Genomic DNA, 16,390 nt, shown 5'->3' with positions numbered 1-16,390 from the left:
AAAAGCACTACAGAGCCCAGCCTGGAACTGTGCTTTGATCAAGGGTTTCTCAGGCACAACCCAACTGATTGCAGTCAGGTTCAGCTGCCTCCAGTAACTCCTTACGATCATGAGCAACTTTATTTTGAGCTTGCTCATTGCACCTAAACAGCTGTCAGTTTGCACACATTGCTCCAATGGGAAATGTTGCACTCTGAGGACCAAAGTTTAAAGTCAAGAAGGAGTTGCTAGTGAGGTCATTTGGGATGATTAACACTCTGGGATGGGATGCCTGTCTGAGACCTTCATCTTAGCTGGTGCTGGGAAAGAACCTGTGTGCTTCTGACACCTGAGCCTCCTTGACAAAACTCAGAAGACATAGATGTGATTTTTTTGTTGTTTTTCTAGAATATATGAAGAGATTTCAGGCTGTTTTGCTGTCATTTGCAAACTACACCACTGCATGGGATGAAAACAATAGAGGTGACTAAGAAATCCATGTGCAGCCAGGTGCTAGCTAGGACTACCTGATTTTTCATGTGTGTGTGGCGTGCAGAACCAAAGCCTATAACAATCTTCTCATTGCAAACTTCAGCTATCGGGATGTGTCTGATAGAAATTGCATCTTCTGAATGTAGCGTAGTGTGGAAGTACACACGGATGAATGCAGGTGAATGCATATCACGTAATCCACCTGTCTCACTGAGGAAATGGTAGTGGCTGGTACTAAAATGAAGTTAATGCCAGATCCTTGAATGACAGTGACAAAGGTAGTTTGAGTCTCTGACTGGGCAGGAGGAGGCAGGCAGGAGCTGGCTGTCATTGCTTTCCATTTCTGCATCCAGCGTGGGGTGAGCAAGCTCTGCAGCAGCTACTCCCAATCAGTGGTTCAACAGGAACACACCAACCCTCAGCAGGGGTGCTTCTTGCTTCTGGTATGCTGCTATGCCCCTTACACCCGTGTAAGGTATATTTGTATAGCAGTGCAGGGCACACACTGCAGTAGCAGCAATGAGCACAACTGAATACTACTGCAAATTTTCCTGCTGTTTCCCTGAAGAGTTAGGAGGCTCACAAGTCCCCTGCTCCCTTCACACAACAGGAACCTCTGCAACACCTTGACAGCAGCCAGAGGAAAACACAACGCACCTACAAGGCAAATTGACTCTCGGTGCACAGATACTGCAGAACACCTCCCCTCCCAAATACTAGAAATCACAGGCAAGGCACAGACTATATAAAAACTGTCAGGCATGAGCACAGCTAAAAGGAGGGTAGAAGGGAAGAGGAAGAAAACAAATAGGAAATGCCATAGTCAAAGAATTCAGCATAAACTCTGAGCAAATCAAAGAAAAAAAACAAACAAACAAACAACAAAACTGAACACACTTGAATTTTAGTTGCTGAAGCCTTCTGGCTACTCGGCTGATCCGCCTGCGTGTTGCTATGCTTAATGTGCCCCACTGGATTTGCACCTCCTGCGAGTGACTGAGAGGAGCCATTGACTCCGGGAGCACTGATTTAGTGCGGCAGGAACTGGCGGCCTGGCAGGGGCTGCGGGAGAGGCCCAGCCCAAGGTAGGTAAACATGAGAGGAGGAAAGGCCACAGGGAAAAAGACTGGAACAGGGAAATGGAGAAGAAAGATGAGGAGAGACGGAAGAAACACACAGCAAAGGATGGGCAGAGGAAAAAGAGTATGAGAAAGAGGAAACTAAACACAGTTCAAAAAAGGGCTGGATGCTGGGTTTAGTAAGATCTTTCCCCAGAATCCACAGGTTGCAAACCTCTGGTGTGCTCTGGTTCAGTGCTGGATACTTACTGTCAGTGGGAGCACCGGCACCCAGAGGAGCCTCCATCCTACTGCATTGTACGCTGCTCAGCTCTCCCCATGCATGGCCACAGAAAACTGACACTGGGCAAAGGGATGACAAACCATTCCGTTATTTTTTTTGTGGTTTGTTTCTCTGGAAAGTCCTTTCCCTGGAGAGACACAGGCCTGTATGTATAGGCCATAAATCTGTAATACCTGCTGCATAAGCCAACCATTTCAAATTCCTGCTTTGCATTAACCAAGCTCCCAGCAGACTTTACCTGACAAATAGCAATTGCCTACGACACAAAAATTGATGAGACTGTAAAATACTCTTCATGACGTGAAGCAGGGAGTATTACCCAGTTCACTTAGACAACAAAGGTCTGGAACAGTATGCTACACTAAATCTCAAAATGGAAGATATTCCAAACTTTTTCCTGTTTCCTGATGTACATACAGGAGATGTAGACACAGTCTGGAAGGTAAACACTGGGTCACGGTTTGCGACAGGGAAACATGTGCAGGGAAAGCCTATGAAAGGGTCACAGTCTAGCCTGAACTCCAGAGAAATTCAACCCATCTCAAGGGTTGTCAACTACTTGAAATTCAGGACAGGTTTGTTAAAAGGTGCTTCAAAGCTTTTGGAGTGACCTTTTTTTGAGCAAATGTAGGTTCGGTTACAGTTTCTCATCAGAGTTGTGTGAATGTGTGGTAAGACACAAAACCAAGTGAGAAAAGGCACTATTCACTGACTTTTCCTGTGGCATTTGCTGAATGTTGTGAAAGTCATAGATCAAAGCAAAATGCTTGGTGCGTGTGCTTAAATTAGATGTAATTCAATAAACAAGTGTTTGCATAAATCCCTGAAAAGCAGAACTGGCCAATTTTAACCATGCATTGGTGTTCTAGCTTCTCCTTTTTCAAAATCTTTAAAAATTTTAAAATATCTTCATTTATCAATATGTGTTGAATCACAAAGCTGTTCCACCTAAACACAATGCTGCTGTGTATAGAGTCATCCTGGGAAAAAAAGTACCAGTCAGACTCTCCATCTAAAAACCATCGTTAGAGTTTTAAAACCAAAATACCATAGAAAAAACCATACACCTACAAAGCCAAGGGAAGCCTGGCATACCAGCTAGCTTGGAGTCTGGAAACAGGACCAAGCCTCGCTCCTCCTCGTCATCAGCTGGGGCTCAGCCAAATCAGTAGGGATGGAAAGTTGTTACTACCATTATTGGCAACCATTTACATTTGCTGGTGGTCTCTGTCCAGTTCTTAATGGCCACATAAAATACCTCGTGTCGTCAGAAATGGCACTAAATGGTATATGCTGGCAGTCTCAGAAGATAGCTGCATGTAACTAAAGACTAAATTTCCCTTTCAGCTATTGTCCCTTCTGGTCAAATTTCAGGGTATACAAGTGATGAAGAAAACCACTGCTGCCTTCTGAAGAGCAAATTCTGGGCAAAGAGGGCCTGCAGCTTTCACTCCATCGTCTTTCTTGAACCACAAAACCACCACAAAGCAAAACATCAATCTAATTTATTTGAATAAAAACACAGAGATAATAAATTGTGGGTGGGAGAGAACAAAAAACGACAACAACAAAAAAAACCCCGAAAATGGGGACCCTCCATCAGGCCTGGCCTGGGCATGGGCCTGGCCACCGCCAGCAGGAGGGAGCAGTGTTGGGACACGGGCCCATCTGCCCCGCACAGCCGCCGCCGCGGGGACATCCCTGGAGGAGCAGGAGGATGGGGCCGGTGCCCGGGCCGGGAGCACCACCGATGTCCCCTCCGACGGGGATGCCCACCGCACCGCCTCCATCCCCGGGGCCACGGCATCGCCCTGCAGGGAGCGGCCGCACCGTCCCGTCCCGTCCCGTCCCGCACCGTCCCGTCCAGGGCTGCCGGTGCCGCTCCTCCCGTGCTGCGCGGAGCCGCGCGGGTCTTTGCGGGACGGTGGACAAGGATGTGCGGCCACATCAGCCCCGCTCAGGCCCCGGGGCGGGAGCCGCTCAGAGAAGGTGCACGCTGGAGGGGTGAAGCAAACCGGTGCATGTTTTTGGGAAGTCCGCCGCGAGGCTCCAGGCTGCCGCTGCCAGCCGGCCCGGCCCGGCCCAGGACAGACAGGGCCCCTCTGTGTGCGCCCCTTCGGTGCCGCCCGCCCCGCAGCCGCGTCCCCCCGCCGCACTCCGCCGGCCCCAGCCGCGGCCAGGAGCAGAGCTTTCAAGACAACAACAAACCCCCTTTTCTGCGGCCCCGGCAAGGTCCAACAAGGCTGCCTTATTATTCCTGCTGCTATTAAAACACAACACAAAACAACGCGCACACACAGGGGTGCACACGCAGATGCGACCCCCGGCCCCTGCGCAGAGGGAGCAGCGCCGGGAGCAGCACTTACCGCAGCCATGTGCACAGTCCCCACTCAATCCCCGTGAAACGGTCCTTTCTGTAGTAACCCTTTCGGCTGTGGCACCGGGCAGGCGACGAGACGTCTGGGCTTCGCTCCTCCGAGCAGCTGGGCTGCTGCCGCGTCCCCTCCCTAAATGCCCATCCTTTACGAGCAGCGCACAGACACTTACTGTATGGAAATGCTACGCAGACAGGTTAATCACATCCCCCTCCTCTTCGCATCCCCTCCCTCTCTACTGTCTCCCTCGCCCCCTCCCCTCTCTGCTTTTCATGAGCTTTGGAGGGTTTTTTGCAAAGTTTCGCATCTCCTCTGAATCTGCTTCTCCACCTTCCAGCCTTGAAGGCGACCGAAAAAAACCCCAAACTTGTGTTAGGAACAATAATCTCATTTGCAAAGAAAAATCCCTGGAATGGGGACTTATTGTAACGCCGTTGGGTAGCAGACTCAACTGCTGGGCTTTTTTCAATAAAGGAGCAAACTGCAGTATAACGCCAGTTGGCTCCTCCAGCACAATTCTCCTAAATCATGATAGACAGATTGCGTGAAAAACAGGAATTCCAAAGAATTTCCTGCCCTGGGAACAGAAGTTAAGGCTATATTTAACAACATCTGAAGCTGTCAAGAATGCTTTGTGGTTGGATAACAGAGCAGAAAAATGTGAAAAATGCAGGCTACTGCTATACCAAATATGGAAATACTGTTACGTCTGGTGTCTAAATCCCCATCTGGAAATACTTAGAGCCATGAAAAGAAAAGACGCCACAACAGAAGCTTTAACTCTTCTCCTCAACCCCAAATCTTAAACTTAAAAAACGAAATGCTATTCGAGGATCCCCAACTTGAGCGAGGGACACTAAACCCAGTGAGAAACAGGACGACAGAGGGCTGTTTGCTGCAGGGCCCGGGATTTCCTGCGATTTCATTCCTGGCCTGAAAAGTGGGCACCTCGGTGCACCCCGGGCCTCGCCGGGCTCCTGGGCTCTGCGGCCACCTGAAACGTTTCGTTTCTCCCTCGAACAGCAGCAGCGGCAGACTCCCGGGTACCGCCGGGTTGTTTGCCCAAAGTGTCACGAGTACGACACGCGGGGCCCCAGTTCGGTGCGGGGGGGACAGATGTGCATCTCCGTTGGTGCCGGCAGCGCAGGTGTGCGGGCGCGGCGGGGGCCGGGGCCAGCTCCTGCACGGCTCGCACCGGCACAGCGCCGCATGCGGAAAGCTCCTTGTTCTAACATCCTCGTGTTCCGGTGCGCCTGCAGGGATAGCGGGGAAAGCACCCCGCGTGGCGGGGAAAAGCCTCGGTGCGCTCGGGCGCGCCCCGGGCGTGCGCCCCGCGGGAGGAGCCGGTCCCACGCCGGCACCTCCCGCCCCCCGCGCTGGCCCGGCGGGGCGGGGGGACCCCCCGCGGCAGCTCCAGCTCCAGCTCCAGCTCCAGCTCCAGCTCCAGCTCCGCCAGCGGCCGCGGTGCCGGGAGACGGGACGGGGCGGGGCGGGGCGGCCGCGCGCGCCAGCCGCATTCCTGGGATGCCGCGAGCGCTGGATGCGGCCGCGGCCCGGAACGCGCGACGTCAGCGCCGCGGCGCACGCGGCGGCCCCGCGCCCCATATAAGGCGGTCGCGCCCGCCGCTGCCTCAGACCGCGCCGGCCCCGCTGCGCTCGCCGCTCCCGCCCCGCACTGAACATGGGCTCCGCGGGCACCCGCTCCGCTCTGGCGGCCGCTCTCCTCTGCCTGGCGCGCCTGGTAAGTGCCGCGGCTCTGCCCGCAGGGGGTGGGCGGCCGGGGGCTCCGCTCCGCTCCCTGCGCTCACCGACCGCCGCTCTGCTCCGCTCCGCAGGCTCTGGGCTCGCCCTGCCCCGCCGTGTGCCAGTGCCCGGCGGCCGTGCCGCAGTGCGCCCCGGGCGTGGGGCTGGTGCCGGACGGCTGCGGCTGCTGCAAGGTCTGCGCCAAGCAGCTGAACGAGGACTGCAGTCGGACGCAGCCCTGCGACCACACCAAGGGACTGGAGTGCAACTTCGGCGCCAGCCCCTCCGCGCTCAAGGGCATCTGCAGAGGTAAGCGGCCGGTCCTCCGCCTCCCCCGGGAGAAAACCCCGGTCCCCGTAGTGCCGAAGTTTAGTAATTTCGAGTCCATGTATGGTTATGCTTTGTTGTTGGTAGCTTGGCAGAAAGGCACATGACTTCAGCAGTCTGGAATGCGATTCAGTATGTCTGGGCTCCGCTAAACGCACATAAGGAAAAGTGATTCCTGACTAAGTTATTGTTCTGGCCCCGTGTCTCCGGGGGGTTGTAGGGAGCTCCACCGTAAATTGAATTTAACAGACCAGCAAATACCTGTGCTTGAACCAGCGATTCCCACCGCTGACTCCCTCCTTTCCCTCTCTGTTAACTTCTGCAGCACAGTCCGAAGGCAGACCGTGTGAGTATAACTCCAAAATCTACCAGAACGGCGAAAGCTTCCAGCCGAACTGTAAACACCAGTGTACGTGCATAGATGGAGCTGTGGGCTGCATCCCGCTCTGCCCGCAGGAGCTCTCTCTTCCTAACCTGGGCTGTTCCAGCCCCAGGCTGGTCAAAGTCCCCGGGCAGTGCTGCGAAGAGTGGGTCTGTGATGAAAACAAGGATGCGCTGGATGAGCTGGAAGGCTTCTTCAGCAAAGAGTTTGGTCTGGATGATTCCGAAGGTGAACTAACCAGGAACAATGAGCTAATTGCCATTGTGAAAGGAGGCCTGAAAATGCTACCTGGTGAGTATGGGCTAATCTGTGTGACAGTTAGGGGGAGGAGGTGGTGGGAAGATGGCTATACAACTCCTTAAACCCTCATGGAAAGAGAGAAAACCCAATGATAGGATGTAGTTAGGCTAAGCCCTCCTTTTCTTTTCCAGTGTTTGGATCTGAGCCACAAAGCCGAGCTTTTGAGAATCCCAAATGCATTGTGCAAACAACCTCCTGGTCCCAGTGCTCAAAGACATGTGGAACTGGCATCTCCACGAGGGTCACCAATGACAATCCTGACTGCAAGCTCATCAAAGAGACCAGGATATGTGAAGTGAGGCCATGTGGCCAGCCTAGCTATGCCTCCCTAAAGGTAAATACAGGCTCTTATGGTGCTCCTCTTCTTTGCGAACTGCTTCGGGTAGAGGGTAAAGGCTGGAGAAGAATCTCTTGCTAATGATATGATCACCTCTCCTTTACAGAAAGGAAAAAAATGTACAAAGACGAAGAAGTCCCCATCCCCAGTGAAGTTTACTTATGCTGGATGTTCCAGTGTGAAGAAGTACCGCCCCAAGTACTGTGGCTCCTGCGTGGATGGCAGGTGCTGTACGCCCCTGCAGACCAGGACTGTCAAGATCAGGTTCCGCTGTGACGATGGAGAAACCTTCACCAAGAGCGTCATGATGATCCAGTCCTGCCGCTGCAACTACAACTGTCCGCACGCGAGTGAAGCGTATCCCTACTACAGACTAGTCAATGACATTCACAAATTTAGGGACTAAGTTGTGTTGAGGGTGGGATGCTAAACAGAATTTTGAAGTAACCAGCCATGGAGAAAGGACCTCTGATGGAAATGGTGCCTTGCCCATTTGAGGGCAACATCAAGATGTTATGAGAGTGCACTGTGCAACTGGACACTAATGCAACAGAGATTTAAGCATACTTAAAGCTTCATAATACTGGAGCAACTTTACTGCTTCTTTTTGGAGCACCTTATCTAATTATATACTGTTTTCTGTTTGTAAGTGATCAGATAAATGTTTGTTCCCGTTGTGAAAACTTTTTTCTATCCTGTTCGATTTAACACTCTGCTTTCTCCCCCTCCCTCCATCCTCTCCCACCCTTTCCCAACCAAGTTGGAAGTTACATTCCTTCCTGAGGTGGGCACTTGTGGGGTGTTCACAGTGGCAGCTATTATGTACCAACTGTAGTTTAATGGCAAACAGAAATCAGTTGTTTTAAAGCTGAGTATTTTATTTATCAAAGTGTAGCTTTTTGTGTTTTGTTTTTTTTTACCCCTTCCAACCCCTGTAATACTGGAATAAGTTGTAAATGATTTTAATTTTATATTCAATGAATTAAAAGAATTTATTTATGGAATTAATCATTTAATAAAGAAATATTTACCTAATTACTCTTAGTAGAGCATTCTGATAAGCAACAGACTTAAAAGCTCTTGCATTTGCTGTATTGGGTGAAAAGTGTGAATTCTGAAAATGAAGCTCTACTACAAAAGCAGCAATGAAACAGAAAGCTGGGTCTAATTCTTCGGGTAAATGATGTTTTGAAGTGGTGCATGCAGTCTACAACCCCATGCTCTAGAAAGTATCTACAGGAAAAGCTTCTTGGCATTGAAAGCCAATGGTTGATAGAGAGACTGAAATGTTAATTAGACTGTCAGATTATTCAAACCGTCCTGGAATGTGTAACATAAGGTACCTCATTAGAATGCTGTACACACACTGTGATATTGAACGCTGGGGTGGAAGTGGTCATCAGGTCTCATGTTTTTTGGTGGCTGCTTTTTGCAAATTAATACATTTCTGTGGCAGAAGAATGTGTCCTACAGTCTGCAGGAGGTAGTTTGCTTTCACTAAATTCAAATTAAATGAGCTTGAAGCAATGACTTTTGTTAATCCTAATAAGCCAGCGATGAAAAGTAAACATACTGTTAACAGGAGAAGAATGTGAGGAATTTCAAGTACTTCTCCAATGGCATAAAAGGCAAAGCAGCCACTCTTTTCCTCACCTCCCCTCACCACTTTTTAAATATGTAATTACACTTTATCCTATGGGACACAGATGACACTTGGCAAACCAAGGGAGCTGTTAAGATAAATAGCTGGCACACAGTAAGAAAATGAACTAGGGGAGCACGTGAGAAAGTGGCATTAAACATCTGTACTATGCTGGTTAGCATAAAGCTGCACTGCAGGTTAGAGTAAAAGGAAACCTGCAACAGGGTGTGTTTTCTTTCTTTGTCCTTGTCACTGGTTAGTTCTCCAGCAAAATATCCTCCCCGTAGCCTTTAGTAAGAAAGCTACTTCTCATAAAAAAAGAGTCTGATTTTTGAGGTTTTTAAAATTGTGAAGGGGTGTCATCTAGTGTCACACAGATGCAGAAGTGGTTAAGAGTCAACTTTTTACTAGACGTAAATATTTCAATATAATAAATGGCCAAATATCTCGGAAGCTCATCTTTGGCAGCTAATGCTTTGCCTGAGAAATTACAAACATCTCTCTTCTGCTCAGTCAAGTTCTCTCCCTGCAGGCATTCAAAACTTGAGCTGTTTTGGAATTCACCACCTGGCCACCAGTCTCAGCTGTATCTAAACTTGTCTGTACAATATTTGTTGACAGTAAAAGTGTAAAACGCAGTGAAGCGCTTTTGTTTGGCTTCTACTTACATCTAGCACTGAACACGTCACTGCCTCAGCTGCTCACTGAGAATCATCAGGTTTACACATTGGGTTACTGCATGGAGAGAGGAAGAGGAGCAGAACAGGCAGCTCACAGACACACCGCGGCTGCACGTGCCTTCCTCGCCATCCCCGCTGTCACTTACACTTGAATGACACCCATCTCCAAACCAACGTAAGTAACAGTTCCCTGAAAATTACATATATGCGTGACTACACATAGACTACGTGCCTGTGACACGTACACCATATACAAACAAAAGTGGCCCGTCCAACTCCTGCCTCAAGCGTGGTTCCAGCCAGGCCCTGGATTTTACAACCTGCACTTTGGGCTTTCCATGTTCCATAAAGTAGAGGGGTAGTTCTGTCATCTGCTCACTGGAAAAATGTACTGTTGGGAGAATAGGGGCTGTGGGAGCAGATCACGCAAACATAAGGAGTAAAATATACTAAATGAAATTATCCTGCTATAAAGAGTGGGAATGAACCCCACTACAATGAACTGCAAGTCTTCCAGAGCTGGGGTCTCACACCAACTGATCATCACCATACAGGCCTCTCTTCACCTTTTGCATTTCACAGTCTCATGGCAGAACTATTAAAACCCACAGTTCACAATACTGTAAAAGGAATCACTGCTGTTTTTTGTGTAACATCTTTGCACCTGCTTTGAAATCTTAATACTCTTTGTTGTTCCAGCACAAAAACTAAACTAAATACTAGGCATGAAAACATAAAAGCACAGGTTCCTTTAAGTGCAATCAGCAGGGCTTACAAGTAAGGTTAATGAGCACAACTATAACTTTACTTCTTGGTCAAAACCTAAAATATCAAATCCCCTCTCCTGCCTGCCCCTCATCCTTTCGCCAGTTATTTTTAAGCTCAGTTTTGTCACGTAGGCCCCCCCTTTCCCAGCTGTACTGAGCGGTGGGGTCACCCCAGGATGGAGCGGGGTGATGTGGGGCATTTGCTGGATCTGGTGCTGCCGCCAAAAGGAGCATTTGTAGAACTACAGTTTCAGGGCTGAAGGAATGTGTGGTCTTGTATTCAACGCGCTCATTTCCAAGGGTGTGATGGTAGAAATGACTATAACATCAGGATTACATATAAAATCGTCCCTACCGATGAAGACAACGGAGTGAAGACAAAGGTTCTGATTTCCTAGGTGTTGCAGCACAGGAAACAACTTCAAAGCAGGAGCAGACAGAGAACAGACTTCCACGATTACATTACACCCTCTCCATCGGGATGCTGCTAGCTCACTCTCCTGAACAAGCAGCAGATGGAGGAATAGCCAACAACTCACTGGCACTGGGACAGCCAAGCTGTTAATTAACCCTCACTGAGCTGAGCCATGAGTACCTCTATTTTCCATATACAAATCACTGCGGAACCCACAGCAAAGCAGTCCCCCCGGGCTGCCCGACCCTCCAGCGGGCACCTTCTGGGAACTGGGCCCATCTCCCCGCTACTGGGGGGAAGCCGGTGGGCTGGGCAGGAGTGGGCAGAGACAGCGCAGAGCAGTGGGATTGCTGCGGGAGGAGCTGCAGTGCTCACCTACCGTCAAAGCTGCACAAATGCCCCACAGGTCCTGCAGACTGAAACAAGAAAGCGTGCAGCGGACAGACATTCAGGGCAGCAAGTCCAACCTACCCACCTACATGGAAGCAGTCAGAAGCGTTGCACCAGCGGCTTGCTCTTGCCAGATGCTCGCCCTCCTGCACTGATCCTGCAGAAAAGCACTTCAATACACATGCACGTTTTAGTTTACTCCTGTTTAATCAGTGGGACTATTTCCATGCAGCGCCCAGAGCGCTCAGCACGCAGCAAGGGAAGGCTCTGCAGCTCAAGCCTATTTTTTCATGTAGACATGTCCCTGTTTTCATCTTCACATTTTTTTCTCCACATGACATAGCCACATATAAAACAGCACACAGACATGCAGAGGTGCCACAGTGAAAGCAGTAACACACAACTAGCTTTGGAGGTAACTATAAGCACATTTCAACCCATGAACAACTGAACTGCATGGACCTGCAGTGAGACTTGGTGTCTAGGAAATACAAATCCCATAGAAGAAGACTTGAACCAACAAAATGATACAATAAGGTAATGACCGAACAAAATGATACAATAAGGTAATGTAAAGATCAAACACCAAGAAACTGAATAGATGGTATCCAGTATACTATGACTCCCCCCTGCCCTGAAAAGCTAGAGAGCTATGACTTCAACATACACAATTTATAGTGGAGAAGATCTGAAAGACCCAAAGGCACCATTCACATAAGCAACGTCATCTGTCTTGAAGTACAAGTACTTACGGGATGGAATGTAGCAACTGCCCAGGAGGAAAAGATTACACAACGTTTTGTAAGGTTTTCATTTACTAGACAGAAGAAATTTAAAGGTAGGGTGCACAGATGTGCTCAGATGGGAATCTAGCTAGGACACATACACTGACAGCTTAACCTCATGATGAATGCAGTTTCACTAAGAATGGACTCCATTACAAATATCAGTTAAAAAGCTTGCAGTGTAGTCCAGCAATAGTCTGAGAGCACGGGTTGAACACCAGATCATAAGAACCCCAAAGAAGCTGGAGTCAAAGACACCAGCCTCTCTGAAGGTGCTGATTTCCCTTGGCATCTCAAACCAACCAGGTTAGATCCTAATTAGTTCATGAATTCGACAAAATCAGACATCAGGACATCACAGCTGTAAAACCAGCAAGTCTGTTAACGAGAACTTAGGACAATACATTTTACTCTGCAGAAGCAGATACTTGTGCTGTAGGGGAACAAGCCCATTAAAACCTACATGGATGCCAAAGCACAGCTGAAAGTAAAGGATGGGGAAAAAAAGGTCAACACAGAGACATCACTGAGAGTTCAGATATGAAAGTGATGGGGACCTGTCAGGCAAGCTTTTAACACCGCTCCTGTGTGCTCTTTTTCCTGACTATCCATACCTCATCCACCAGCTTCATTTTTGCCTCACTTGGGCTTATCTCTACTCCCTGTTGGCACTCTTGGCAAAATTGACAAGTTCTGGAGCTACAATGCAATTCAGTAGAAAAGCTGGCAGCAAGGAGTGGAAAGGCAACAGCAGCTTTCACAGCCACTTCTTCCTCCTCCTTGAGGCAGAACTGGGACGATAGAAGAAAGCGGCATTGTGATTTTAAAAACGCTTTTGCTTTCTTCAACATCTGGGATCATGCAGGAACCAGCCAGCTCCCAGTGTGGTTATTCTCTAAATCAGGACTCCCTCTCCCTTCTGATTTCTATCCCTGCTTCTATGGCAGTTTATTTTTAACCCGTTCTGATGTGTCACGCCACCCCACAAACAGCAGTACTGATGTAACTGATGCAAAACCAAGCCTAATGCAAAAGGATTAAATAAATACGAGTGCCAGTTAAGAAAACATTATCCACTGTTTTATCACTAGCAGGAGCCAGTAAGTTCTAAAAGACTTCCCCTTACCCAAAAGGTAGGCAAGGCTTTAGGGGCTTTCCATATTTTATCGCTCTATTGATTTTTCCTGCCAAAAAGCCGACTGCAGTAAGATAGCCTGGAAATGCTTTTCAACAGGAAAAGTTAGTGGTGAAATCAGGCCAAGCTAGTGGAGCTTTGCTTCCAAAACAAAAAAATGTTACCATGCACAGAGCCAATGCGGGAAAGAAGTTCTCGCAACAAAAGTATCATTAGAGCTAAGCCACCATCCAACAGGTCACCGAGACCCAGCAGGACACAGAAGGAACACATCTGTGTTATCAGACCACAGACAGGCAGCAAAACAACTATCCTTGTTTTTTCCTGCTTTTACATGTCATCTGCAACTTCCCTTTCAGTTTCACTATTCATTTCAAGTTGGTTTTGCTGCCATTTCTTGTTTGTCTTGCATGCACGTGATTTCCTTCTATTTCACCACAGATTTCCACCAAATAAAACCATATGCACTACCATAGCAACATTTTAATACAAACACAGGGTAAACTTTGTTCACTCAAGTACACAGTTGATTTTTTTTTTCTCTTATTAACACAACTTGCATCTGCATACAGTTTAAATGAATGTCATAGCAACAACATAAACACAAATTCAAGATATTTTTTCCTTTGGAGGGAGGAAGAGTAAGTGTTTTCAGGAAAAGAGCGTGGGACTTCAGAAAGCAGAATGAAATGTTTGTGACCAAACAGGGTCTGAAGTTACATCATCACAGCTGTATATTTACTCGGTGAAAGCCTGCCCTTGAGGTGTTATACATTCCTGGTTCCTACAGATGTCAATAGAGAACAGCCGTATCTGGTAGGGCAGGGTCCGCATCACAGCTCTGCTTACACACAACACGTACATGGGACATGCTATCAGCACCACAGTGAACTTGGGAAGTTATGTGCTATTTTAGACCGGAGTGCCTGTTCTTCACAGTAAACAGTTTTAGTCCCAACGCAAAGTCAAACTGCACTGTTCGACTGGAGTGCCAAAAACGGGCCCTGTGTGTCTCCAAGACCTAGCGCCAACCCCATATTGTACAGCATGACCCTCTTTTCCCCTACAGATCAACAGTTCCTAATGTGATGATAAATACGGTAAAACCCAGAATCCAGATGTGTTCTTTCAAAACTCAGCTGTTACTCTGACAGGGGGTGTAACGTTGTTTACCCATGACAACTCAATAACTTATGCCTCATACCCCCAGGAAGTTATACAAAAAAGGAAAAGAACCAAGTTCTCTCATATGGCTGACTCAGTCCTACCTCTCAGCTATTGCTATGTGCTTAGCTATGCTCTATTTTTGTCCTTTATGGCTTGTGAAAGGGATGACTTCATTAAGCTTTTAATTTTCTCAAGTAGCTTGTTCACTCAGGACAAGAGCCTTCACTCTTTGCTTTGTAAGCTGATGGTCCTTCAGCTCAAGCACGCTGTGAGGGTTCAGGTGTGAAACCTGGAAGGTCTGAACATTGAAAGAAATGCCATAACAATGCTACACACAAATATCTTGTTCCTTCTGCGACAAGTAGTTTACAGAGGAAAATAAATGAGTAAGTGTAGTAGGCATAAAATCAAGCACTCAACGCAAGCTGGTGCTGAATGATGACAATTAAAACAGCATCACAGAGTTTTCATTCACAGACATCATCTGTGCTGAATCAAAGCAGAGTCCTGTAGGGATCCTCGTGTAATATGATTATAATAGTATGCTTTCAAAATGGGCTTCAAATAGTACGCTTCAAAATGAAGTCTTCCAGGCAGCCTGAGTTCCATGCCTTGAATTGCAAGCGCTTGACCAGGAATTTAAAAATACAGCTTTTAAGGATGCATTTTCGCTCTTATTACAAGATGCTCCTTCTGTAAGTCACTCAGAAAGGAATTAAAAACTTCCCCTAACTGCCTATGAAAGTGTTAAAAACCATCTGCCTAGCCAAGGAATCCATAAACTTTGATTAAATCAGTAACATTATTATTACGAAGACTTACCACTGTTGCAGGACCTGCACTAGTCACCTGCCATCCATAAGGCTGTGCTTTCAGCCAGAGACCATCATTTTGATTCATTTTTCTGAACAATAATTGAAAAAGTTTAGCAAAACTGAATAGAAACATTCAAATTTCATCTTGGCTTACATTTGATAAATCACCACTGCTCAAACTAGTGTAACCATTATCAAAATCAAATAAAAATAGGTAAACAGGAACCTGGGAATGGATGGCAAATGCCAGCAAGACCTTTTATTCTCAATTTGATTGAATTCTTAAAATGATTCCCAGCTTTGTTTAGGAAATTTCAGGTCTAGCAACCACCATGGGAATGCTCCTTAATAATTTTTTTAAAGCCTTCTTTAAGGTAGGAAAAGATTTAAATCTGAAGGGTAGGCTTAACAGCATCTTCATTTAAAAACAAAATACGGTTGCATTTGACTCAGAAGGAAGCTTAAACTAGATTTATAGGAGAAAAGAAACACAGGCAAAGCCTTTCATACAATTACTGAAAACGTCCAAGAATGCAGGAAAGTAACGCAAATTACAAATCTGTGTTCCTCAGCCAAAGACTAATCACACACACATGCAGATCAACAGCAGTATTTGCAGCACTCTAATTTCCACTGTGTGCCATGAATCTCCACAGAAATGCCACGCTTTTACTCCAGATGAAACATTTTCTGGCAAATGAACTGTGGCAGTTTTGCTGTTCTGCTCTTTTTTTCGTGTTGTTATGAATGGGTTCAAGACTGGTTTGTGGCTACCAAGTCAGCGTGCAGTAATCACTGATTAGGAAAAGCTTATTCACTCTCACTGAACTGAAAAAATATGAAAGCAGCACCTACAGCTCAGAATCCCGGTCCTTTAAAAAGGGTTAAAAAAACAAACATTGAAAAAAGAGGTGGGCAGAGGACCAACAATGACTAAAAAAGAAAATAGAGCACAGGTGGCTACTGCCAGGCAAGAAGAAAAGCTTCCCTGTTTTACAAGGGGTTGCAAAACACACAAGGGAAAAGCCACGCGATACCGCCGTGAGAAAAACTAGTATGTGACTACAACGGTCTGACGCTCTTTCCAAACTTCAATAGCTAGATGTCACGGTGAACAATTTTAAATGATGATTTGTATGCAAAGGTGTGAAAAAAGTAGCTTCTAAAACACTGAGCATCCCAAAACTCCTCACCACGCAGCACAAGTGGCAAGGAACCAAGCAGCTGAGAGCGCGGAAGCCCAAGCCCTCTCCCAATTGCTGGCACAGCCTCCTGTTACCTCAACAAGTTCCTTCAT

The 16,390-nt window shown here is 47.4% G+C and overlaps 2 protein-coding genes across 2 annotated transcripts in view; one reads left to right on the top strand and one right to left on the bottom strand.

Annotated features, from left to right (window-relative positions):
• The window catches only part of DDAH1 (dimethylarginine dimethylaminohydrolase 1), a 98,045-nt gene extending 93,259 nt beyond the window's left edge, over positions 1 to 4,786 (bottom strand). The window contains exon 1 of the mRNA XM_065072650.1: positions 4,200 to 4,786. Coding sequence (XP_064928722.1) covers positions 4,200 to 4,208 — 9 coding nt within the window. The 5' untranslated portion in view covers positions 4,209 to 4,786. The remainder of the gene's footprint in view (positions 1 to 4,199) is intronic.
• Positions 4,787 to 5,810: 1,024 nt separating this feature from the next.
• Positions 5,811 to 8,332, top strand: CCN1 (cellular communication network factor 1). The gene is made up of 5 exons (XM_065072648.1): positions 5,811 to 5,949; positions 6,044 to 6,260; positions 6,604 to 6,951; positions 7,092 to 7,294; positions 7,404 to 8,332. The coding sequence occupies exons 1-5, from the start codon at positions 5,890 to 5,892 to the stop codon at positions 7,701 to 7,703; spliced, it is 1,128 nt and encodes a 375-aa protein (XP_064928720.1). The 5' UTR covers positions 5,811 to 5,889; the 3' UTR covers positions 7,704 to 8,332.
• The last annotated feature ends 8,058 nt before the right edge of the window (positions 8,333 to 16,390 follow it).

This window comes from Columba livia, chromosome 8 (assembly GCF_036013475.1).
Source record: "Columba livia isolate bColLiv1 breed racing homer chromosome 8, bColLiv1.pat.W.v2, whole genome shotgun sequence".
In the NCBI taxonomy this organism is placed as follows: Eukaryota; Metazoa; Chordata; class Aves; order Columbiformes; family Columbidae; genus Columba; species Columba livia.
This window is presented reverse-complemented; position numbering and strand designations above follow the sequence as displayed.